At 25.0% G+C, this 27,650-nt stretch overlaps 3 protein-coding genes across 3 annotated transcripts; 1 reads left to right on the top strand and 2 right to left on the bottom strand.

Annotated features, from left to right (window-relative positions):
* The first annotated feature begins 5,024 nt into the window (after nt 1–5,024).
* Nucleotides 5,025–6,234, top strand: LOC122855153. Its single transcript, XM_044156318.1, has 2 exons — nt 5,025–5,381; nt 5,480–6,234. The coding sequence occupies exons 1-2, from the start codon at nt 5,115–5,117 to the stop codon at nt 6,074–6,076; spliced, it is 864 nt and encodes a 287-aa protein (XP_044012253.1). The 5' UTR covers nt 5,025–5,114; the 3' UTR covers nt 6,077–6,234.
* A 3,532-nt stretch (nt 6,235–9,766) lies between these two features.
* LOC122853921 (speckle-type POZ protein-like B) lies at nt 9,767–10,837 on the bottom strand. Its single transcript, XM_044154329.1, has 3 exons — nt 10,606–10,837; nt 10,387–10,527; nt 9,767–10,272 (listed from the first exon to the last, which is right to left on the bottom strand). Exons 1-3 carry the CDS (start codon nt 10,835–10,837, stop codon nt 9,767–9,769), a joined length of 879 nt encoding a protein of 292 aa, XP_044010264.1.
* A 7,198-nt stretch (nt 10,838–18,035) lies between these two features.
* LOC122853920 (chaoptin-like) lies at nt 18,036–27,650 on the bottom strand. Its single transcript, XM_044154328.1, has 5 exons — nt 27,596–27,650; nt 24,245–25,807; nt 23,213–23,599; nt 19,706–20,187; nt 18,036–18,056 (listed from the first exon to the last, which is right to left on the bottom strand). Exons 1-5 carry the CDS (start codon nt 27,648–27,650, stop codon nt 18,036–18,038), a joined length of 2,508 nt encoding a protein of 835 aa, XP_044010263.1.

Raw genomic sequence — 27,650 nt, 5'->3', positions numbered from 1 at the left:
CAAACAACCCAGTATTATAATATTGTGTTTCATTTATTTGGATCTTCATTGTGTAAATTCCATTTTCTTTTTTTTCAGGAATAATATTGACATTTGAAAATATAAACTATAACAGAAATTAAAAAAACAGTTATTTTTATATTCCCTTTTTTTTTTCATTTAAATTGAATTTGAAGAATATTTATATTTCTATATATTTTACTATTTCCTTGCCAACTGGTTTATAAAAAATTTTAATTTTTTGAGTACTTCTGCATTCTATGTCAAGTTTTTCACCCCTTTTTATAAACATTTTTTGTACATTTGGTTCCATTGTTGGTATAACAATGTGAGATTCTGAAATTTTGAATATAAAAAAATATTTGGTCTTTCGAAAAAAAAAATATAATAATCATATATAATATCAGTTTTGAGCGTAAAAAAATGAGAAAAAAAAAAACAAAAAATATTATATATTTAGAGAGAATTAGTTGATACCTGTATATATCACCAAAAAAACTAGCAAAGAAAAATACTTTGTCAACAATAACACCTGCATTTTTTAAATTTATTTATTTGATTTTTTGTTAAAAAAAAAAATATATATTTTACGAGATTTTTAAATACTACTATTGGATACAGAAATAGTTATTGTAACCAACAATCACTGCGTCTGTGAATACTATAATATGTTATATACACTTTGTAAAATATAATATTCAAATCAAGTACTAACGGCCAATACAAAATTCAAGTTCGAAAAATTGGTTTAAAAAAAAAAAAAAAAACAATTTCACACAATAATTGTGATGGTGAATAATAATTTTAATTAAAATAAAATGAAAAACACATTTTTTTTAATGTATACATAATTTTTTTATACAACCATCATTCTCGATTGAATGCGCATAACTTAGAAATAGTTGTAGCCAACAACACTGCGTGTCTAAATTCGTTATGATACATAATAAATTTTTTTTTTATCTATGATGATAATAATATTTATTTTGATAGATTCAAACCACCAGATACCAAAATTCAAAATTTGAGATACAGAGAGACAGAAAACTCTTATCTATTCAACACACTCATGTGATTAAATTAATTTTGTTTATCTTAATTATTCATGCAAAATAAGCGTGTCTATTTTTATCATTAAAATTATTTTTAAACAAAAAAAAAATAACAAGTTTAATGGTCAATATTTTAATAGAAATTGAAATTTAAAAAATTTAATTCACTTATTGATAAGACGAGCTAAATTTTATCCATCGAGGATCACATGAAAATATTTTACTACATAAAAAAAAAAAGATAACTATTATTCAAAATAATTAATATTTATAAATCTAACTTTTATATAACTTTTATAAATGGAATTAATTTACATCTTTATTTTTTGTTATGACACGACTCCGGCGCGTGGTTGTACATATTATTGTGTGTATTTTTATTAATACTATTTTCTTTATCATAATTATAATTTTTATTAATCCCTTATCTGCAGCGAAATTTCTACTACAATCCATTTGCCACATGAAAAATGGTTGTAGTCATATTACCAAAAATTTAATTGCATCAGGTAAATCATCTTATTCTTGTACTTATAAATAAAAATTTTAAAACACATATTTCGAGCTATGTCGAATGATGCAATAGAACTTGAAACATACCACGTGTATTTCGATTGACTTTTCAAATTTTACTATTGACAAAATTTTATTTTTATTAATATTAATTATTTTTTATACTATTTATTCATTTTAAATAAATATAATTTATCAAGTATTTTATATTTTTTATTCAATGTATATATTAAATTAATTAATTTTTATTTTTATTATTTTTATACAGCTAGAAAACTATCAGCTGGATGTTGGAAAATTATCAAGATCTATTCGATGCCATTGACAATTATTGTTGTAAATATTGCTATTATTTACTGTGCATATAAAATTAGAACAAATCATGAATTTCGGAAACGTATTAACATGATGATTGCAGCTAGGAAGGAAACTTTAAAGTATTCTATAATTCCATCAAAAATCATTATATCTAATGTATTAATTGATGATGGAGAAATGGAACTATTTACAAGAGAAGGCGATATAATGTGAGTTGAACAATTTTTGATTATTAAATTTATTCAATTTGATATTTTATTAAGTCAATAATATTAATCTATTTTATGAAAGTTAATTATCTATTTATATAATACATAATTATTTATTATTATTTTACAGTCTCATGAATGATAACACACGTACTTTGATATAAAGCAAAGAGCTGGATGCAAACATACAAGAACCATTTCCAAAAGAAGAACCAAAAATTAGTGAAATTAATGGATTACTTGATAATGGTAAATTAACATTAAAAACAGCTGAAGATGGTGATATAACGTAAGTTTGATATAATTAATCAATAATTTCGTGAATCAATTTTTTATTATAATTAATAATTAATGATTATTTATTAATTTTTACAATAAACTTTTAATAAAAAATTTACAGATTTAATTTTCATCACAGATTGAGCCTTGAAGTCAAAGAAACATCTACAACTTTACAAGATGAAATAGCTTCTATGGAAAAAGAACTATCTAATATACAACTAACGAAAATTAGTAACTCTGATATAATGATTCCAAATAAAAAATTTTCTGATAGAATAGCTGCTAAGGAAAAAAAACCATCTAAAATACAACAAACGAAATTGAATAAATTTAATATCTTAGATCCAGATAATGAATTATCATTAAAAATATCGAAAGATGAATATAAGTAAATTGATTATTAATCAATAATTTTGAAAGATATTTTTTCAACATTTAAATTATTCATTTAATATATACATAGATAATTAACATATTGATTATTATTATTATTATTAATATAATATTATTTCTATTTTACAGGTGGCCAAACACTACCGTCGATCGTTCTAACCCTGTTTATTGGGATATTTTTCCATTAACTGAAAATTTTAGTTTTTCGTTCCATAGTATAGTAAAAATACAAGCAGACGATAGTGATGAAGTGTAAGTTGAAAATTAAACAATATTTTTCAAACATAATGTAAATTTTGAATGTGACAGAAAATTGGATGGAAATTTACAAAATATAATTGCTCCTAGAAAACTATCTACAGAAGATATGTTATCTGAAGCTACATATGCAACATATGATAGTGGTACAGTAGTATTCAAAACACAAGATAGTGAAAAAATGTAAGTTTAGATTTTGAAATTTTACATGTCTTGCCAAAAAATAGCATCCACGATTTGTTTTTAGTTTTCTTAATATTTTCTGTTTAAAATTTTAGGAAATTCTTCTTTTCTTGATAACTAATTGTAATTCTTTTACATGCCAGTTAGATTTTTCTATAACACAATAATAAATTTAAAAATAGCAATCGAATTAAAAAAAAAAAACTTAACAAGGATATAGAGATTATATTGAGGTTTGCAAAAAAAAGTCTCTATTGAAAAAAATTGATTTTTCACAATTTAGTTTTTTTTTATAACTTTAGAGGAGAAAATTCAGTGATTTATTTGAAAATTTCGCAAAGATTATGCAAAGAAATACATCTATTTATACCTTATTTTTTGTCCTAGGTAACTTTGTTTGTTTATAATAAACTATCAAAGTTGCTATTTTTTTCGAGGTTAAACACGGTGAGATAGGGAGATTTTACTTTTTTTTGGGTTCAACTTAAACTTTCATAAAAAACTAAAAATTGGAGAATTCTCAAAAACTATCAGTTGTAGAGAAAAAAAAGACGAATTTTTTAGTTAAATAATAATTTTCTTACCTAAAATATTTTGTTCATAGAATAGAAAAATAAATTTTTGTCTTTGTCTAAATACATGAGTGGAAGTGAGAAACAATATTTTTTTCTTTTTTCTATCCTTTTCGCACTCATAGGAAATATTATGTTTTCATACGCCATCCGCCAGAGGTCTCGAGTTTACTAGAGTAACACGTTTAACTCAATCATTAATTCATTTATGATATTATATGGCATTAATTGTCTAATTATATTCACTTCGTTTCATTTTAAAATACGAAAATATAGTGAAATTATTATAAAAGAGTAAAGGAATTAGTATAGTTTCATATGCGGGAGTAATTTTGACCAGGAATATTACATTATTTATTTTGGATATTTTTTGCGCATACTGTGGAGGTTGGCAACTCTGAGGTACGCAAAAACCGGTTTGAAAGTGGCGATGCTGTATAGGGAAGAGGATGCTGCAGTTGCACTCGCATTGTCAATCCCGGCAGATACTGCTAGCTGCTCAACCATACAGGTGGTTCTCTGCTCTACAAGTTAAAACTAGTCGTAACAAGTTAAACGTCATTTCGACCACGTGCAAAAAAAAAAAAAAAGGTACAGTCTTAACAATTTATTAAACATTTTTCATTAAATTATTCATATTTATTGTATTCATATTATTAATAACATATTATTAATTGAATAACCCTTTGATTGTTTTTTTATAGATTAACCTGAAATATGGAGACTATTGCAATTGACAACCAATGGATTGAAAAATTTAAGTTAATTTCGAAAGAAGAGGTAAGTACTGAGTTATAATGTTGATGATGTTTTTTCATTGTCAATTTTATATTGCTGTAACTTTTGGTTATTAATTGAATCAAATAATTAATTATTGTTTATTTCATAGGTCGAATCACCTACTAAAATACATAAAAATGATGTTTGTCCACGTGTAACAGACACAGTAAATGAAAATAATAAAATATTGAGTGAAAGTCAAGAAAATTTTTTCGGACAGCGTCATTGGCGTATGATGCGCATGCAGCCATTATTTTCAAGTCAACCAAGACTTGAAAAGAGTAAGTAATAATAAAATCAATACAAATTAACAGTATAATTTTAGATAAAATAAAAAAAAGTAATAAAACAATTCCATAATAATAATTTTCATTTTTTTAGTATGCAACGATTGGAAAAATAACTTTGTTGATTCCGGCTTCACAACATATATTTTTCCTGAACCAACCAATGAATCATTTGATGATGAAGAAGATGATTTTAAATATCTGATTAATCTTTGTGGATGTACCTTGACGAGTCTCAATTTATATTATTATCCTGTTTCTTCCGTGATGCAATTGATTAAATCTAAGTGTCCAAATCTCAATGCACTTTTATTAAGATTTAAAGAAGTGGAAAGTAAAGATTTTGATGATGTTTTTTCGAACATGAATCATCTTGAAACATTAATAATTAATTGGCCACGTAAAAACTTAACTTTCCCAATGACTTTGATCAAGTCATTAGAACAAGTTTGTGAAACCTTAAAAACGTTTTTCGTTTTATGCGAAGGTGAAAAATCTTGGCTTTCTGACAGAACATTTACATTCGATTCTTTGGTAAGTACATAAATTTTACAACTATGACAATATAAAAAACAAATATTATTTATTTTTTTCGATTATCAATAATTAATAAAAAATTATTTATCTTTCAGGTATTAGCTCCAGAAACTGAAGCTTTAATGGATGTAATTGGTAATATGAAAAATCTCGAGTGTGCAAGAATCTCATTGGATTATGGTTTTACAGATGAATTACTCGTGAAACTTACCAATAATTGTAAAAATTTGATATCTTTAAAAGTCCGTAGTCCAAATATAACGGATAAAGGTTTAATTGCAGTTAATAATTTGAAACAATTAGAATATTTTTCCCTTGATTTAATGGGAGCAAATATAGAAAATAATTTCATCACTGATCGGTCAGTTCAATGTTTGTTCAACAACAATATAGAAGAGTTGTATCTACCGAATTGTATTAATATCACCAACAGCTCAGTGATCGAACTCGTTAAAAATTTACCGAATTTACGAACTCTCGATATTAGAAATACAAAAGCAACTATTGAAGTTGTCGAAGAAATTGCTCAGCTAACAGGAGACAGTGAACTAAGCTTAACCATATATGTGTCTTTTAAAATTCATGATTATAACTCCTTTATAGTAGGGTGGGAACATCCATTCTTTGTCGTACAAGTTAACCGAGCACTAAGGTTTAAGAGTTCATATAGAGAATACCATACCCAGTTTTAATTAGTGTTTGTGCTTATGTTTTTTATGAAACATAAACATATGGTAATATAAATATTTTTTGTTTAATTATAGTTTTGTAAAATTGTAAATACCATATTGTTTTTTGAAAACTTTAAAACTCAAGATGTAATTCAAGAATGCATATGACACGTGAAGAAATCGATATACCTGTATATTTTTTTTCTTTGAAATTTGTATTTATAATGACTATTATAAATTGTAAATTTTATAACGACTACTTGACGATTGAGTTTTATAAGAAAATAATATTTATTTCCAAAAAAAACAAACTCAACAACTAAAAACGAATAATGAGGTTTTCAAAAAATTAAGTATATTGATTACTCTTAGAATTTTGTAAATGCTTACCACATTGTTTTGTAAAATCTTTTAAACATACCAGTTAGTAATTAATTTTTTCACTAATTTAATTTTAATATTGTATTATTAATTTCCAAAAAAAATTCAAAAGTTTGATTGTACTAATTTTATAAATGTAATGAATAATGTTCTGATTTTAATAAATTTACTTTACAATTTTATTTTCATCTAATTGTCATTCCTTTCCTTATAATAATGAAAAACAGTCTATTAATAAATAACCTAATAATAAATAACAACCTATCTTTTAATAATTCGTTTTAGTTTTTACAGCAGAGATTTAGGACAACAAACCGAGCACTAATGTTTGAGAGTTAATATTAGTTTCAAAAAATTGTAAATATCGTATTGTTCTTAAAAATTTTTCAAACATACAGTTCAATTAATTCATTTACTAATTGAATCGTTATATTGTATTGTTCATTTACTGGAAACATTGAAATGCTCGATTTTAATAATTGAATACAAACAATGAATAATGTTGTGATTTTAATAAATCTATTTTATCAATTCAATTATATCTAGTTTGGCTTTTGACTCAATACTCTTGAAAAAACGTATTAAATCTACTTGTATTTGTCTTTTTTTTCTTGATTCATTTTTTTATGTATAGTGCTATTTCAAATAACTTATTTGTGATTCGCGAGGACCAAATATTTATAAACTGATAGAAAAAAAAATTATTTTATAAATAAATTAAATCAAAGAATATAACTCGAGATAGTGACAAAAAAATAAATAAATAAATAAACATAGACGCAGTAGCATGTAAATTGTAAATATGTGTGAAATAAAAAAAAAACGCATGGAGTCGAATATCTACCTGCACTGAGAGAAATTTTAACTGAAAATTACAAACGTATAAGAAAAAATTACAAAGCGAATAGTAAAAACTGCGTTCCTCCGATTATTTGTAAGAATTATTCGTATATTGATAAATAATTTTTACATAATAAAGTTATGTAAAAAATTTGGCCATTGACTATATTCAACACTAAGCCATAAAAATTACATAATTTTATTGTAATTTTTCTTTAAAAAAAAATGACTAAATTCACGATACTCACAAGTAAATTCTAGCAGACTGAGAATTTACGCACTACCGGTTTTAGAATTTACTATATTTTATTATAAATTTTATTTAAAAGTTGGACATTTTTTGTGCTAAGTTCAGCAGTTTGTGCTAGATTCACGGAGAATAGAAATCAATTCCCGGCAACATTTTTTCTTTTCTGTTTACACGCTCAAAACTCGAAAACTAATTGATAAATAGAAAAAATTCATTTCTGATAAATTGTTTAGAAATAAATTACCAACAATAAACCTCGCTTAACCCCATACCTAGCTTCAACAGATAAGGCTGTAAAAATGCTTGAAATTACATGACAATTCAATCATTTGTTCAATCAGTCGGCCATCTTTGTATTATTTCGCCCCACAACCAGAATTATTACAAAACGATATAGTAAAAAATATTTAAGTCTATGCTAACTTTTATATGTGTACATGATAAATTTTATTATATATATTAGATATTTATTAAATAATATTTATTAAATTGTTCAGTATTTTTTATTCGAACTTATAATATTTTTTATCGTTTCCACAAAACATGTATGTGCTTTATTTTAATTAACTCATAAGTCATTATCTAGGGGATTAATCGAAAAAAGTAATTCTTTATAAATTGTTTAGAATTGAATTCTCAATAATTAACTCCACTCAACCCCATGTCTATCTGCAATAGATAACGATGTACAGAGACTTGAAGTAACATAACAATTTTTTGACATTGTATGTGACATTTTACATAATTTTATTGTAGAATATCATCTCTCGCGGCCAATCCCAGAAATGAAACAAAAATTACAAAGCAGTATAGTAATTTCTATTCAACATGGGTTTTAATTTTTAGTTAAAATTTCTCTCAGTGTAGTAATATATGCAACACTCTAATTAAAATTTTTTTATTCTTAAATAATATTTTTTAATAATAATAAACAAACATAGCATTTTTCAAAATAGCATTGATAGCAAAAAAGTCTTGGTTTTCTATTCGATTTCTCGACGTTTCGTACAAACTTCAAATCATAGAAAACGATAAAAAACAGTCCAAAGCCTAATCGATACTAATTGGATTTCCAACAACTTTTAATTGTTGTTCACTATTATTTTAACTATCAATAGTAACATGTCACATTCTGACTTACAACTGTTTATTATCAACAATTATTAGATGATATAAAACCTAATAATGGCCTCTTGCCGCTGGAATATTAATAATAAATAAATAAATAAATGAATAATAAATAAATAAATAAATAAATAATAAATAAATAAATAAAGTACAATAATAACCAATAAAATAGAAAAGAAAACAATCATTTTTTCAAAATACTTTTTATATGGCCAAAGTCTTGTTTTTTCTATTCGATTTCTCGACTTTTCGTACAAACTTCAAATTAGTTTTAAATGTCATTTTTAAGGTTATGTGATGGATAGAAATTTGTAATCAATATTTATTTAAAAGCAATGTTAAATGAAAATAAAAATTCAAAATGTTGAAAAATACCTAAATGATATTACTCAAATCAAATTAATTTTTCAAAAGGATTGCAATCAAGTATTCCAGCAATTTCTCAAGAACAGACCTTGTAAACTAGCTGAATCACACGAACGCTGAGCTAATGCTAAAGAGAATTTTATCAACTATTATGTATATCATTATAATTAATATTTTTTAAAAAGTAAGGAAATAGTTTATGTAATAGTAATAATAGCATAACGTTATTGATTTATTTTTCTTCAAATCTAGATGAAAGTAATGGGTCATAATTATGAGAAAAGACGCACTACGTCTTACTGACGGTATACTATTCAATATGCTATCCAAAATCAACAAGCAATTAGACAAAAGTAAATTAACTGTTTGGGAAGCTGCATGTCTATTGAGAATTGCTTTAGATTATTGGACAAGTACGTCAATCACTATATATTTCAACAACCTGGTGGTAACTTTTTTAAACACCCTCAAAGATAATATTATTCTTATTTTTTTATAACAAAATAATAAGGAATATAATGAATTTATTTTTCAAGAATAAACTCAATAACAAAAAAAAGGTTTTAATAAAAAATAAGTCTTGATGAAAATTAATTTTTTAATATTTTTCTTTTATTACAATAGTTGCATGGTATATCGAAAAAATTTAAGTAAGTTAGTTCAAAATGTTAATATAAAATATGTAAAACGTGTGTTTTTTTATTTTCAACGAAATACCAATGAATATTTTTCATTTTATGACCCACTCAACTGTAATTAACTGAATCTGCTGACAACAGCAATTCCTCAAGAACACCTACAAAAATTTCAGGATATTTTTTTTTGTAAACTTGAAATGTTTTATTTACCATAACATCTCGTAAATTTCTTTTCATAAACTCGAAACATTTTCGATTCAGTTTTTTGAGATTATATCGATCGGAACAAACAAATACATTAGCAACATTATCAAAATTTATCGTTTTGCAAATTATTTTTTCACAAGTATTTTTAAGACAATTAACCTGATATTTTCCAGCAACAGCAAGTAGTTCCATCGGCATTTTGCTAATATTTGGTGATTCATCCGTATAAATATAATGTAGAAATTCTTCGAAAACATCTTCTTTAATATCTTCAATGACAATCTTCTTTTTTTCATTTTCTTTGAATTCTTTATGATTAAACATTGCAGAAAAAACAGGACTACGTACTGCAAGAATTCCTTTGATTGCACGAAATGATTTTTGACCAACTTGAATTATAACATCAGCTGATTTTTCATTTAACAAAAGTTCATGTAAATTTTTACTCAGTTGTTGTTTTGCATTAAATATTGAAATTTCATCAAAACTATTTGTTTGTTTTTTTGACATTATTATTGTACAACAAATTTTTAGATCATCATTTGGTAAATATTGAGTTGGATTTAACACGTTTGTTCTATTAGTACAACAAACCCATTCAATATTTTCTAGAAATTTACTGAAATTATATTCTTTAGTTTTTCCATCTTTATCATCAATGGCTATTTTACATTTTGTTTGTAGTTGTGAATTTTTATTGAATGATTGAAGCTGTAAATTAGCACTTATATATATATCACCATCGTCGTTAGGAATAAATTGTGAATAAATTTCCAAAATCCATTTATCGTCAAAATCACCATAATGAGATGAAAAACTTGGTGATTTAATCATTGTTTTGGCCCACTGACGAAAGTTTTTAATTGTCCATACATATTTAAATTCACAACATTCCATACCAGTAACATAGTCTTGTTTTGACATTATAAGTTTAACACAATCCTGGGTTATGGGTTCAGCAAGTTCTGACATGATTGTGTTAATTAATATTCGTTGTCAGACTAGAAAGTTTTGAGTATCAGACTAATCGTACTTGTGATTGTATTTGTAAAACTCAACTCGTATGAGGCCGACTGATGCACGATAGAAATGTTAAATGAGAGATTCCCACCGCTGAATAGAAAGCACAAGTAGGCACAATGAGTGCTGAGTGTTGACTGTAGGATAATCCCTTCAGGCCTTATACATAAGACTCTTTATCATCGATAAACCGTTCATAAGCTAATCGATTAATCGAAAAATCTATATAATCGATTGACAAACCTACTATATACGCGTTGATAACTATGATAATAATATACAACACTATAATTAAAAATTTTGTCATCATAAAATAATATTTTTTATAAAGAATAAAACACAATGCATCATTTTTGAAAATAACTTTAATGTTACTCAAGTCTTGATATATTTATTCGATTTCTCGAAGTTTCGTACGAACTTCAAATCATATAAAACAGCTGTCCAGAGCCTAAATGATAACAGCTGGATTTCTAAAAATTTTTACCTATTGTTAAGGTATAACTTACCAAAATTAAAACCAAAGAGAAGCTTATGAAATTAATAATTTAGATGAATGAAATAATGATGCATCTTTTTATCAATTCACCTTTTATATTATACGACTTTTTTTTTTTTAACAATTATTCTAAGTTGACATAATTTAGAGCCCAAACGGTACGTTCCAATTCCTTATGAACCGTTGATCTTGAGGTTAGAATGTGCGCAAGAAAAACCGAAAACATCAAAAATGGATTTGCCTGAACTTGAACCAATTAATTCTATATTTTTTCGACATCAATTACAATTTATAAACAGAATCAAAATTAAAGATAATATCACAATTTTTTTTATTCGTTTTGTCATGCATGTATTGTAACATTAATTATTATCAAGGTAGTTGATTTTATCATGAAGCTTTCATTAATCTATAATTTAAAACATAGTTAATATTCATCTTCTTAATTTTTTTACATGACAGTTGAATTTTTATGTAACGAAATAATCAATTTGAAAAACGTATTAAATTTTAAAAAAAAAAGAAACTCAAAATGGATTTAGTGATTATATGAAGGTTTGCAAAAAAAAGTCTATTGATAGAAATTCATTTTTTAATATTTCGTTTTTGGTATTGAAACAGAGGTAATAAAATATATTAAACCCAATCATTTATTTATTCATTATGTTCATGGAGGTGAATATAATCTTCACCTCCATGGTACATAATTTGACAGCGCACGTCAGGGTAAAAAAATAAAAAAATAAAAAATTCAATCATATAATTTAAAATTGTAAAAAAAATTAAACTGTAATGAATTTGAAATAATCGAGATAAACCACACGGGCTTTTACCGGAGTTTTGAAAATTTTCAATTTTCAATAGAACGAATTCGTTACTAAAAAATTTTTTTTTTTCTCATTTCATTCTTTGAATGATTTTTTTTTATTTTCTGTTTTTTATAATTTTGATTTTACGAATCAAAATTATTAGGGGTATCAAGTCTTACTTTGGACATGTTGCATTTTTCATATGCGTTTTTTGTGAGTATACTTTTTGTTTTATTTTTTTCTTATAATTATAATATTTATCAAGAAATATTTATTGAGAATTTAATAATTTTTTTAGGTGTATTTTCAGCACCCGTTATCATAGTTGAAGGAGGAATATATCAAAATGGCACGGAAGTTTCAGAACGTCTCAACGAAACATGGTATTTTTGTGTTTCGTACTACATCACGATCACTACCACAAATAGTATCAAATCGTTCACAGTCTTCTATCAATTGGATTATAATTATTACTGCCTTTAAAAATATAGCAAAAATGCATTGATATATAGTTTTAAAAATAATTATATAAAATAAACGAACTAAATTGTTATTAAAAATAAAGATAAACATTTTTTTTCACACTGAGAGAAATTTTAACTAAGAATTACGAAAGAAAAAGAAAGTATTACAAAATAAATAGTAAAAACTGCGTTCCCTCGTCATTTATAAGAATTATTCGTATATTGATAGATAATTTTTACAATAAAATTATGTAAAAAATCTGGCCATTGACTATATACACTACACTGAGAGAAATTTTAACTAAAAATTAAAACCCATGTTGAATAGAAATTACTATACTGCTTTGTAATTTTTGTTTTATTTCTGGGATTGGCCGCGAGAGATGATATTCTACAAAAAAATTATGTAAAATGTCACACAATGTCAAAAAATTGTTATGTTACTTCAAGTCTCTGTACATCGTTATCTATTGCAGATAGACATGGGGTTGAGTGGAGTTAATTATTGAGAATTCAATTCTAAACAATTTATAAAGAATTACTTTTTTCGATTAATCCCCTAGATAATTACTTATGAGTTAATTAAAATAAAGCACATACATGTTTTGTGGAAATGATAAAAAATATTATAAGTTCGAATAAAAAATACTGAACAATTTAATAAATATTCTAATATATATAATAAAATTTATCATGTACACATATGAAAGTTAGCATAGACTTAAATATTTTTTACTATATCGCTTTGTAATAATTCTGGTTGTGGGGCGAAATAATACAAAGATGGCCGACTGATTGAACAAATGATTGAATTGTCATGTAATTTCAAGCATTTCTACAGCCTTATCTGTTGAAGCTAGGTAAGGGGTTAAGCGAGGTTTATTGTTGGTAATTTATTTCTAAACAATTTATCAAGAATGAAATTTTTCTATTTATCAATTAGTTTTCGAGTTTTGAGCGTGTAAACAGAAAAGAAAAAATGTTGCCGGGAATTGATTGCCGTTCTCCGTGAATCTAGCACAAACTGCCGAACTTAGCACAAAAAATTTCCAACTTTTAAATAAAATTTATAATAAAATTTAGTAAATTCTAAAACCGGTAGTGGGTAAATTCTCAGTCTGCTAGAATTTACTTGTGAGTGTCGTGAATTTAGTCATTTTTTTAAACAGAAATTACAATAAAATTGTGTAAATTTTATGGCTTAGTACACTGAGACAAATTTTAACTAAAAATTACAAACGTATAAGAAAAAATTACAAAGCGAATAGTAAAAACTGCGTTCCTCCGATTATTTGTAAGAATTATTCGTATACTGATAAATAATTTTTACAATAAAGTTATGTAAAAAATTTGGCCATTGACTATATACAACACTAAGCCATAAAAATTACATAATTTTATTGTAATTTTTCTTTAAAAAAAATGACTAAATTCACGAAACTCACAAGTAAATTCTTGCAGATTGAGAATTTACGCACTACCGGTTTTAGAATTTACTATATTTTATTATAAATTTTATTTAAAAGTTGGACTTTGATGTTAAAGTTTCGGCAGTTTAACTGATTCGGAAAATTCCCGGCAACTTTTTTCTTTCTGTTACATGCTCACTCAGCGCAAATGATATGAAAAAATTATTCTTGATATTTGAAAATAAATAACTAATAATAAACCTAAACTTATACCTAACTTCAACAGGCAAGGCTGGTAAATAGCGTGATGTATGACAGTTCTCATTTGTTCAATCGGTCGCTCGGCCATCTTTGTGTTATTTCGCCACAACACAAAAGCATATAAAATATTTAAGATGCAATAACATTGTGTACATGATAAATTTTATTATATATTAAGAATATTTATTAAATTGTTCAGTATTTTATTCGAACCATAATATTTTTTATCGTTTCCACAAAACATGTATGTCTTTATTTTAATTAACTCATTACTCATTATCTAAGAGATTAATCAAAAAAAGTAATTCTTTATAAATTGTTTAGAATTGAATTTTCAATAATAAACTTCACTCAACCCCATGTCTATCTGCAATAGATAACGATGTATAGAGGCTTGAAGTAACCCAACAATTTTTTGACATTTTACACATTTTACATAATTTTATTGTAGAATTCCATCTCTCGCGGCCAGTCCCAGAAATAAAACAAAAATTACAAAGCAGTATAGTAATTTCTATTTAACCGTGATTTTAATTTTTAGTTAATATTTCTCTCAGTGGCATAAATGAGTTCTTAATTTGAGATAAATACTTTTGTTTTAATAATGAAAATTAATATCATGCGTCATTATTAACATTTCCTATCATGAAATACTGTATCTCTAATATGGAAATAAACATATTTTTATTTCTTCAAAATGTTTATGTTTTCAAAGGCGTGGTTTTTTTTTTGTTCGATTCCTCGACATTTCGTACAAACACCCTTACCAACTTTAAAACATAAAAAATTTATAAAACAATAGCTTTTGATCACGTCTGGTTATATAATTATAATTATATTTTACTTTTTTCTATTAAAAATTATTATTTCTTCAAGGTTAATCACCTTTGTGTTTGGTTGTTGTAAAGAAAAAAGAACTAAATATTCATCTGTGTTTCAATTAGAAAAAAAAAATTTCATATGATCTGATTTTTATCTCTTAGAAAAACTTGAACCAATTTATTTTATATTTTCTCAACATCAATTGAAATTTATAGACAGGATCAAAATTGACGGCAATATCATAATTTTTTTAAATTGAAAAAACGATTTCAAATTTATTTTGTTTTTTTTTTTTGTTTTGTCATAAATGTTTATTGTAACATCAATAATTATTAAGTTAATTTATTTATCTATAAAACCTCCATCAATTTATCATTTAAAACATAGTCAAATACTTAAAACATGAAAATACCTGAAAAGATTAATATGATTATATTAAGCAGGTTTGCAAAAAAAAAACATAGTTTTTGTTGAAGCAGTAAAGGAAAAAGAAACTAATTAAATTAAAAATTTCAAACTATATCAAACTCAATTAATTCATTTATCCATTATATGCTATATAAATTTTTCAGATATATATTCAATTTGTTTTATTTTGAAATACAACAATATCCCGGCAATTATTATAGAAGAGTTAAAAAAAAATAGTACAGTTTCATATACATGGTTGTATATGTTTCATATGCCAGAGAAGGTTCCACCAGGGATTTTGACATTATTCATTTTATATATATTTTTTGTGCATACTGTAGGTTGGCAACTCTGGAGTGCGCAAAAAAACAGGTATCTCTATAGTTTTTTTGAAAGTGGGGATGCCGTGTAGGGTATATCAGATGTTGCAGTTGCATCGGCCGCATCAATTCGTGCTAGTTGCTCAATCTTACAGGTAGTTCTCTGTTCAACAAGTTCAAACTGGTCAAACAAGTAAGACATCATTTCAACGACGTGCAAATAGAAAAAAAGGTAAAGTCCTAACAAATTATCCATTATTTTCTATTATAAATTGAAAGAAATGAAATGAAAAAATTAATAATATATTAAAAATTAAATTAAAGTAATTAATTTTTTTTTTATTTTATAGAATAACCTGAAACATGGAGACTGTTGCAACTGATGCTGAATGGGTTGAAACGTTCAAGATGATTTCAAAAGAAGAAGTAAGTACTGAATTATAATGTCGATAACGTTTTTTCATTGTGAGTTTTTAGTTGGTGTAATTGTTGGTTATTAATCTAATTAAATAATTAATTAATTAATGACATTTTACAGATTAACTCACCAACCAGAATAAATAAATATGATGATACATGTCATGGCGATAAGAAACATACGAAAAAGATAAGTAAAAGAAGCGACGAGATTCTAGAACAGCGTAAAATGCGCATGATGCGCATGCAGCCACTATTTGCAAGTCAACCAAGACTTGAAAAGAGTAAGTTATAAAATCAATACAAATTAAAATTTTAAATAAAAAAAAAAAATTAAACAATTCAATAATAATTACTTTTTTTTCTTTTAGTTTGCAAAGATTGGAGCAACGATTTTGTTGACTCAGGCTTTACATCATATGTTTTTTCTATTGCAACCACTGAATCATTTGAAGAAAAAGAAAATGATATAAAATATCTGATTAATCTTTGTGGATATAATTTGACAAATCTTCAGTTACATGATTATCGTTTTTCTCAAATGATGCCGTTGATTAAATCTCATTGTTTTAATTTGACGATACTTGTATTAAGATTAAAAAAAGTGGTTAGTAAAGATTTTGATAATGTTTTTTCAAACATGAAACATTTGGAAAATTTAATTATTCTTTGGCAATGTGAAAACTCAACTTTACCAATGACTTTGATCAAGTCAATAGATCAAGTTCGTGAAACCTTGAAAAAAATTAGTATTTTATGTATAATTGATGATGAATTTTATACTCATGACAAGTCAGTTCCTTGGATTTCTTCTGTAAGTATATAAATTTTAAAACTAATACAATATAAAAAAGAAAAAAAATAGTATTTATTTTTTTTGATTCTCAATAAATAATAACATAAATTTTTTTATTTTTCAGGTATTATCTCCAGAAACCGAAGCTTTAATAAGTGTCATTAGTAATATGAAAAATCTAGAGTCTGTAACGATTCTGTTGGATTACGGTTTTACAGATAAATTTTTCATAAATCTTATCAATAACTCCAAAAATTTAAAATTTGTAGATGTATGTGGTTCACATTTAACGGATAAAGGTTTAATTGCAATTAATAATTTGAATAATCTAAAAGATTTTAGTCTTGGTTTAAATGGAACAAAGGTCGAAAAAAAATTCATCACCGATCAGTCAATTCAATGTTTGCTTAACAAAGAATTATCACAATTGGACATATCTGATTGCATTGAAGTCACTAATAGATCAATCATTGAACTTGTTAAAAATTTACCAAATTTACAATCTCTCTATATTGAAAATACAAAAGCAACTATTGAACTTGTCGAAGAAATTGCCAAATTAAAAAAAGACTCTAAACTATTGTTAACGGTACATGTTTCTTTCAAAGTTAATGATGATAATGCTCACTTAAAATTGAATCCATCGCTACGTTTCACTAATTAATTAGAAAGTTAATATATTGTGTAATAATTATTGTATTTGTCTATATTTTATAATGAAACATAAATATTTGGTTCAACATCAGAGTTTTAAAAAATTGTAAACCACATTGTTTTTTAAAAACTTTAAAACTTACAGTTTCATTGATTTAATCACTAATTACCAATATTGTATCATTTGCTTACAGGAAACATTCAAAAGTTTACTTGTAATAATTTAATGAAAATAATAAATAATGTTCCAATTTCAATATATTTATACTTAATATATTCGATTTACTTTTATCCAACTGTTATTTCTAGCTTTATAATAATATAAAAAATATTTATTTCAATACTCTAAAAAAAAAGTTATTAAAACTACTTGTATTTACTCATTTTTTTTTTCTATCTCTTTAAGTATCAATTATGATTCGTGAGGAACAAATATTAATTATCACGAAGAGTTGAACGAAATAATATTAATAGAACGATAAATTTTTTTTTTTTCTTGAATTTTGTGGCAAGATGAAAAATATAACATACAATTGATTTGCCAACTTTCACATCAGATAATATTTTATAAAAATTTATTTTGCTATTATTTAATAGAAAAAAAATAATTTTTTAAATAAATTAAATAATACAATTCCATTTAATTTTCCATATAATTTTTCGATTTTATTAATATTGTCATTTATGTGGTGATGATTGATACTAATTCATCAACAATTAAAAAAACAATATGAAAATGTAGAAAAATATTTAAATAATATTACAAATTTCAATTAGATTAATTTCTTATAAAAGGATTGCAAGCAAGTATCGCAGCAACTTCTCAAGGACAATTATGCCTTGTAAACCAACTAAATCAAACGAATGCAAAATTAATGCTGGAAAGAATTTGATCAATATCACTACGAATGTTTATCACCATAATTAATATTTTTAAAATGGTAAATAAATACTTTATGTAATTATATAAAATATATATAAAATATTCTTATTTACTAATTTTTCTTTAAATTCAGATAGAAGTAATAATGGGTCATAAATAAATAACGTACTACGTCTTACTGACAGTGATATACTATTGAAAATGTTATCCAAGAGTGAACTAAAATAAACAAAAAAATTGGTCAAAAGTAATTCAACTGTTTAGAAAGTTGCATGGTAATTGGAAAATGCATCAGATCATTGGACATACGTCATTGTATACGTCAATCACTATATATGTATTTTAAAAATTTGATGCTAACTTTTTCAAACACTCTCAAAATGAATATTATTTTTATTTTTTTAGGAATATGTCTGCATTGATATTGAGATTATGCATGTGTTGCATAAAAAAAAAACATGATATTCATAAAAACAGAAATTTATCATGAAAGTGTTGCTTCATGTCTATAAATATATGCTACGTGTATATTTATATTAATGCAGAAAATATTGCATCACAAAATTTAACTCAAATTTAACATGTAATACGAGAATTCTCAGTAGATGATCAAAAGTTTTTCTTTTTTGGTTTGCATTTATACAAAAAAAAAAACAATGATAAAAAAAAACAGAAAAAAAGGAAAATAAGGTTTTTGAAATAATAAGTGAAATGAAAATTTATTTTATATTTTTTTTTTATTATAAATTAGTGGTTTTAAAAAAAATTGAATAAGTCATTTTAAAATGTTGATATAAAATATATAAAACTGTTGTTTTATTTTTTCAACAAAATTTTATGACTTACTCAACTGTAATTCATTGAACTTTGCTGACAATAGCAACTCCTGAAGAACACGTACGAAAACTTCAGGATATTTCTTTTGGTAAACTTGAAATGTTTTATTCATCAAAACAGCTGGTAAATTTTCTTTGATCAAGTCTAAACATTTTTTATTTGATTTCTCAAGATTATATTTATCGGAAAGAATAAGCATACTTGCAACATTTTCAAAATCTATCGTTTTGCATATTACATCTTCACAAATATTTTTAAGACAATTAACCTGATATTTTTCAGCAACAGCAAGTAGTTCCATTGGCATTTTGTCAATATTTGGTGATTCACCAGTATAAATATAATGTAAAAATTCTTCAAAAATATCTTCATCGATATCTTCAATGACAACTTCATCTTTTTCATTTTCTTTAAATTCTTCATGATTAAACATTGCAGCAAAAACAGGACTGCGTGCTCCAAGAATTCCTTTGATTGCACGAAATGATTTTTGACCTACTCTAATGGTAACATCAGCGGATTTTTCACTCAACAAAAGTTTTTTCCAGTCGACACTAAGTTGTTGAGTTGCACTGTTTCTTGGAATTACCATAGTTTTATTTGTTTGTTTTTTTGACATTGTTATTCTACAACGAATTTTATGTGAACCTTCTTGTGCTCGAAATGAAAAATATTGTCCACCCAAGAGGATTGATTTGGAAATATCCCATGTAATTTTTTCTGGAAATTTACGGAAATTATTTTCTTTAGATTTTTCATTTTTATCATTAACTGATATTTTACATTTTGTTCGTAATTGTGAAGTATTATTGAATGATTGAAGCTGTAGATCAACAAATATAAATGCAGTACCACGGTCATCAAAATCTGAGTATACTTCCAAAATCCATTTATCGTCAAAATCAGAATAATAAGATGAAAAACTTGGTGATATAATTTTTTCTCTGGCCCACGAACTTAAGTTTTTAATGTTCTTAATTGTCCATTCATATGTAAATTCACAAGTTTCTATAGAAGAAACATAATCTTGTTTTGACACAAAATTTAAGGAGTCCTGGGCAGATTCTGCAAGTACCGACATGATTTTGATAATTAATATTTGTTTTTAGACTAATAATTTTCTTTTATAGCACAATCGTATTTGCGTATTTGTACAACTTAACCAAACTTAACTCTGGATACTGTAGGCAGAATAATAGAGTGAAACTGGCAGAAAAAGATCATGAGAAACCTTAAGCACATGTGCAAATATTGAAGCACCTTCCCTTTGGGTTTTTTTTTGTTACTTCAATGCGCATGATATGGAGGGAGAACAGTGGCGTCGAACAAATAATTCTTAAAAAATAACAATCAAAACATAGCTGATCCAGTCCCTCATGTACTACGCTGTTGCAAACTGACTTTTTGCTGTCTGCGCAGTCAACTACAAATATACAAAAATAAATAGAGAAAAAATAAAAACACCCAATAGAAAGCACCCTTTGGACTGTTGTGTGTTTCAATATTCGCGCATGGGCATAAAGTTTTTCATGATTCCTTTCTGCCGGTTTCACTCTAGGCACAATAGGTTTTGGGTATTCCGGGAATCCTAGATCGGACAGCATCGGACGCTTCATCATCGATAAATCGTTACACGAACTATTAGATGCATCAAAAAAGCTACACAATCGATTGAGAAACCTATCATATGTATATGCGTTGATAACTATGATAGAAATATACAACACTATAATTAAAAACTTTTTATTCTTAAATAATATTTTTTAATAATAATAAACAAACATAGCATTTTTTCAAAATAGCATTTATAGCAAAAAGTCACGTCAAAGTCCTGTTAATCACGGAGAAACTCAAAGTAATCTCGAAGAAATTCGGAAAAATATTTTCACAAAAGTTGTCGTAAAAAAAATACAAATGCTACTTAACTAAACGTGGCTACATCTTGACTACATGCTTCTACACTATGACTACACTCAGAATGACACCAGCACTACACCAATGAATAGCCCCTCGATTTTATAAATTCAACTGTACAGTTAATGCCACAAAAAATAACAACATATTTTTATAAATTCACATCATTATAATATCATGTTGTTGATGATAATGCTGCTAATGAGGAATCATCATTTGATATTTTTTTTTCGTTTATACATTTTAATTCAACTTCAGCACGATATTGAATATATCGAAATATTTTTCCTCTCCGTTCATTCGTGTTAAATTTGATCCTTTGCCTTTTTTTTCATCTTTACTGGCATTTTTTATTATCATTAATAATTTAAATTATTTATTTCAATAACTTTTATAATGTAATAATGATTTGCATGAATTACTTATTGCCAATCTGCTATAAATTAGATAGATAACAGGTTAATATAAACTATAAATAAATTAGATGAATACATTTATTCGTGTTAATTTTAATCATTCAAATTTTTTTTTCTTTTCTTTCTCTTTAATAAATAACGAGATTAATTTAAAATAAAATATTTTAAATTGTTACAACTTATTTTGTAAAAAAATTCATAAAAATTTAAAACCAATTTATATAATTTAATGATAAAAAAAAAATAGCCCGTTAAACAAACAAAAAAAAAAATGATTATAAGACCATTGACAAAACGTTTAAATAAATTTTATGTATTGCGTGTTTTTTTGATTATTCAAAAGATTTAATTGTTATTAAATTCCCCGACAAATAATATATCAAACATTCCCTCATAATATCAGAATGACAAACAAAATATAATTGATACTTATTCACGTTTTAAAACTAACGAAATTTATTTAAAATAAAATATTATTCAAATTGTCGTCATTTGTCGTCATTGGTTGTCATTGACGTCTGATGAAGTCAAATAGTGTCTCAGCGAGTGATAGGCATTATTATGACGCTTTTTTTATTTTCCATATTAGTTGATTTGTTGAATATTGGTTGATTATTGTAAGAAACGTATTGTGCGTAAAAAATAATATCATCAATCATTCCAACAAGTAATTTCATTATCGTATATAATAGATAGTAAAAAGTAGGGCAAATATTTTTATAACTTGTAAACCAAATAAGATATTTAAAAAAAAAAATACAAGTAAATGGTTACATTAAAAAGCTTCGTTCGATCCATCATTAATTTAAGTGATTAAAATTTTTTTTTATTTTTTTTATTCATACGATATATAACCTTAACGAATTTTTTATTTTCAATAAACAGCTCGAAAAAATGAAATCTAATATGCTGTAATTTATTTGATTAATTTGTTCAAGTACATATGAAAGACATTATCATAGAAAATAAAGTTTGTAATATTGAATTAAAATTTTTTAATCAACAAAACTAATGATAAAAAAAAAAACAATGTTTATTATGTGTTCCATTTGAATAGCAAAGAAAATAACTTTCTAAAATAATATTGACATGTGATTAAAGAAGCTATTTAAGTTGCAAATCATTTAATTTTGTCAAATATATTTGACGTTCTATTTCAGCATCAGTAGAAATTCGAATATTCGTAGATTTAGATATTCCCGAAGATTTTCTGACTAAAGTAACACCAGTTTTAAATAAATAAATATTTTGAATGTTAGAATTTTTAAATGAATCATTCTCAATGCTGCTTATGTTATTCAAAGACAAATGTAAATCAATGCATTTGAGATTCTCAAAAGTACCTTTTTCAATTCTTGTTATTTTATTAGATTCCAAACTTAAATATTTAAGATTATTCATTGATTTAAATGTACCAGCTTGAATAGTCATTAATTGTGTATTTGTTATAATAAGTTTTTCAAGTTGTGGCATACATGCCATTGAATTTGCTTGTAAATTTTTAATCATACCATTTGTATAACGAACGTCAATCAACGAATGTGGTATTTTATATGAAAATGCATTTTGACAAATACCAATTGTATCATTTCCAACAATTTCCAAGGTTTTTAAATTTTTTAAACTCCCCAATACTTGACTGAGATATTGTAAAGTTTCTTCAACTTCAATTTTAAGATATCTTAAAGATGGTAATTTATCAAATAAATTAGCTTTCAGCACAATTGCTCCAACATTTAATTCCAAATTTTCTAGATTTTTTAAGCCCTCAAATGATTCTGGATAAATTGTAAATACATGGTCTGTTTGATGAAATATTAGTGTATTCAAATTTGTATTAATATTTGAATTTTTAAATGCATTTCTATCAATTGAATATATTTGTCCAGATAATTCAACTTTCTGACTTTCCAAAATAACATTAAGCTTGAGAGCAAGCTTAAAATTTATATAGTCATATCGAGTTTTCATAAGGTTCACCGATGTTAAAGTATTAAATTTTTTACAAATTGTAAATGGATCTTTATCAAAACAATCAGTTTGCATATTAAATTCATCAGCGATCCAAGCATTAATGTTTTTTAAAACTTGAATATTATTATGAACATACAATATATCAAGATCCATGTTTGAAAATGCCGAATTTTCAATTGATAATAATTTATTATTTGATATATCCAAATGTTTACATTTAAGACCATGAAATGTATATTTATTAATCGATATTAACTCATTGTAACTCAAATCAAGCATTGGTATTATTTTATTTTCAAATGATTTATCATCAATTAAATTAATTTTGTTATGATTCAGTAAGAGAACTTCTAAATGAATTAATACTTTGAAAATATTTCGATCTATATGTGTCAATTGATTTGATGATAGATCCAAAGATTTTATATTTTCCAATCCATAGAATGAGTGAGATGTTAATGCATCAAGCTTACCATTGGTTATAGCAAGATGTTCTAATTTTTTCAAGCACGATAATTTCATTGATCCGAACTTTGTAAAAGTACTATTTTTGTATCCAAGACTTTTAATACCAAAATTGATAGTATAACATAGACCATAACAAATGTTAACTGTATTATAATTCACAAGTACCAGCTCTTCTAAACTTTGAAGATTTGAAAATGATTGACATTGAAATTCTTGAGGTTCAATCATTGGTATCTCGAGAGCTATCAATGATTGTAAATTATAAAAAACAGGCGTTTTTAATTGAATTGGCTTTGTTTTAATTTCGAGAACTTTAAGACTCGGCAATCCTACAAAAGAATTATTGCTAATAGTAAATTTGTCTGCGGCAGAGCTCATCTGCAAAGTTAAAATTTTCAAATCTTTAAATGCATAATTGTCAATTGATGATGCCTCGTTGTCTTGTATTTCGAGTTTTGGTATTGAAAGAAAGCTAGAAATATCAGTGACTGAGTTAATGCTCTTATTTTTAGTTTTACAAATTTTATATATACCATATTCACTTAAATAACACTGAGATGATTCTTTTAAATGAATGGAATTTAATTTATATGTTACTCTAAAAATTAGGCTATCATTGAAGCTCGAGCTTGTTGCAATATCAAATGTTATAATGTCAAGTAAAGCCAACGTAATAGTATAATTAATTCCCCATTTAAATGAATTAAATCTTAGAATTTTATTTTTCATTAGATCAATGATATTTATACGTGAGGTATTAAAGGCACCATCAACAATACCAATTATTCCACTTTGTGTTAAATCAATAAAATGACATTTAATATTTCGAAATGATCCTTGTTCAATTATTTCCAATGAATTGTGGCTCAAATTGACTAATGATAATTTACTATTATCAATTTTCAATGCTTCATTATCGATTGTACTTATTGAATTGTTACTCAAATTTATTATTTCTAAACTTTGAACATTGAATACATTTGAAGGAATATGAGTGAGTTTATCATTCGATGTCAGTGAGACAGTTTCCAATTTTTTTAAACCATTAAATGCACCAGGTTCAAGAAGCATCAGTTCACTTCCCGTGATGATTATACTCCGAAGATTTCCAAAACATATAAATGAATTATGAGACAGTGTTTTAAACAAACCACCTGTATAATGAAGTTGTAATAGATTAATAGTCTTATTTTTTTTTGTCGAATAACAAATATTTGAATCATGATTATCTACAAGTTCCAGTTTATTTAAATTCAATTGTTGATATAATATTTTATCTATATGTCGTGCTGTTTCATTGTCCAGCTTTATTTTGAGATACGTTAAATTTCTAAGCCCATAAAAACTGTAAGGATTAAGTAAGACTGATGCTGAATTAATTTCTAAATTTTTTAGGTTTTTTAAATTTAAAAAACAGCTCGAATCAATATACAGTCGTCCATCAGCCAAATCTAGTTGAAGTGTTTCAATCGATGGAGATGATATGCCATCAAATGCATCAGATAGAATAGCATTGGCTTTTTTATTTATTATTTGAAGACTGTTTGAATACCATTTTATAATTGAATCTTTTACAAGAAAATTTTTCCAATTACTTGACTTTAAATATATATCGATTGCTGTACTGGGCGTTGTATTAATATGAATTTTTTCAGAAGCCACTAATGATGAATACTTTATTATTAACAAAAAAATTCCAATGTAATACATTGTGTATTTTTTTTTGATACACTGATTTAGATGTGTCGCTTTGCTCGTTTATATATGCAGACACAACTAATCTTTGACGTTAGCTATAGTCATTTTTGACATAGATAAATAAAAAAAATATTCCATGACGAAAAAAAAAGATTAAAATGTTTTTATATTTGATTTATTATCGAATGAAATAATTATTTTTTTTGTTCATCTTTATCTTTACATGCGGATATTTTAAATATCTTGGTAAATAGTTAAAAAAAATATATAGAAGCTAAATTAATTTCGTTTTACAAAATTTCAATATTATTATTTTATTAAAAGTATTTTTTTTTTCTATTGGAATAATTTTCAATATAATACCCTTTTTTTTATATATATATTTTTCATAAATTTTTAGTATAATAATATTATTATTATTAGTTTTTTTTTTTTTATTCAATCTATGTACAAAATGTATATGTAATTTATTGAATAAATTAAATTGAATATTATTTTTTTTATAATAATCTTTATATTTTTATGTTTATTTTATTTTATTTTTTGATTAAAATATACTAATTTACTTTTTCAAATTTGATATATAAAATTTACATATTGTATAAATAATGGATAGGCATAGGTATGAAAAATAATACAATATCACTGATTAAATATTCAAATTGAGACGAATATTTTTTATATTTTTTTTGTCAAGCTAAATGACACACGGAGGTCATAAATTAATTTTTTTAATGTCTTAACCTGTGCATGTTTTATATTATCTGTAACATCATGACTTTTTATGTCGAGATTATTATCTATAAAATCAAAAGTGAGATTTGAGAGTTGAGATTTGTAAAAAAATTTAAAAAAAAATAAAAAAATTTTACCACATGACAATAAATCAAATTTTATTCTACTGATGCGGCTGAAACTGTATATGAGAATCACGAGCTTATCACATGACCAATCATTTGAAAAAAAAATTTTCCAATAAAATGCTTGTTTATAAATTTTAATTAATTAGTTTAAATTTTGCAATAGAGTTTTGAATTTATTGGAAATAAATGAGCACCAGAAAATTCAACTTTTTGATGATGTAATTGAAGTGCAAATAATTGTATCGTTTGATATAATTTTGTATCTGTTTTTTTCCACAATAATTTCATGCGGATTAATTCTCCTGTATGAGTTGCCTATTAAATAAATCATACAAATAAATCAGGCTCTTTTAAATGTTATCATGAATTATGTATACCATAAAAAAATATCTTGATAATATGATGATAATTTTTGTTATTTAAATGAGAGCTAATTTTTGATAATTTTGATAATTAATTATTTAATTTAAAAAATTGGGCACAAAATATGGCTGGTTTAAATTTTACAAAACAAAATATTAAATATTATAATAGTAAAATAACAACAGCAAATAAATTGGCTCATTATAGTGTTGAAAATGTTATTAAAAAAATTAAAAAACGTATTAAACCACGTATAGAACTTGAAATGAAATTCGACAACTTGAAAAAGGAAATTTTATAAATTCAACTGTACAGCTAATGCCACAAAAAATAACAACATATCTTTATAAATTTACATCATTAAAAGATCATGTTGTTGATGATAATGCTGCTAATGAGGAATCATCAGTTGATATTTTTTTTCGTTTATACATTTCAATTCAACTTCAGCACGATATTGAATATATCGTAATTTTTTTCTCCTCAT

This window comes from Aphidius gifuensis, linkage group LG4, assembly GCF_014905175.1.
Source record: "Aphidius gifuensis isolate YNYX2018 linkage group LG4, ASM1490517v1, whole genome shotgun sequence".
Classification (NCBI taxonomy): domain Eukaryota; kingdom Metazoa; phylum Arthropoda; class Insecta; order Hymenoptera; family Braconidae; genus Aphidius; species Aphidius gifuensis.
Note: the sequence above shows the minus strand (reverse complement) of the source record. Positions and strands in the feature narration are given on the sequence as shown.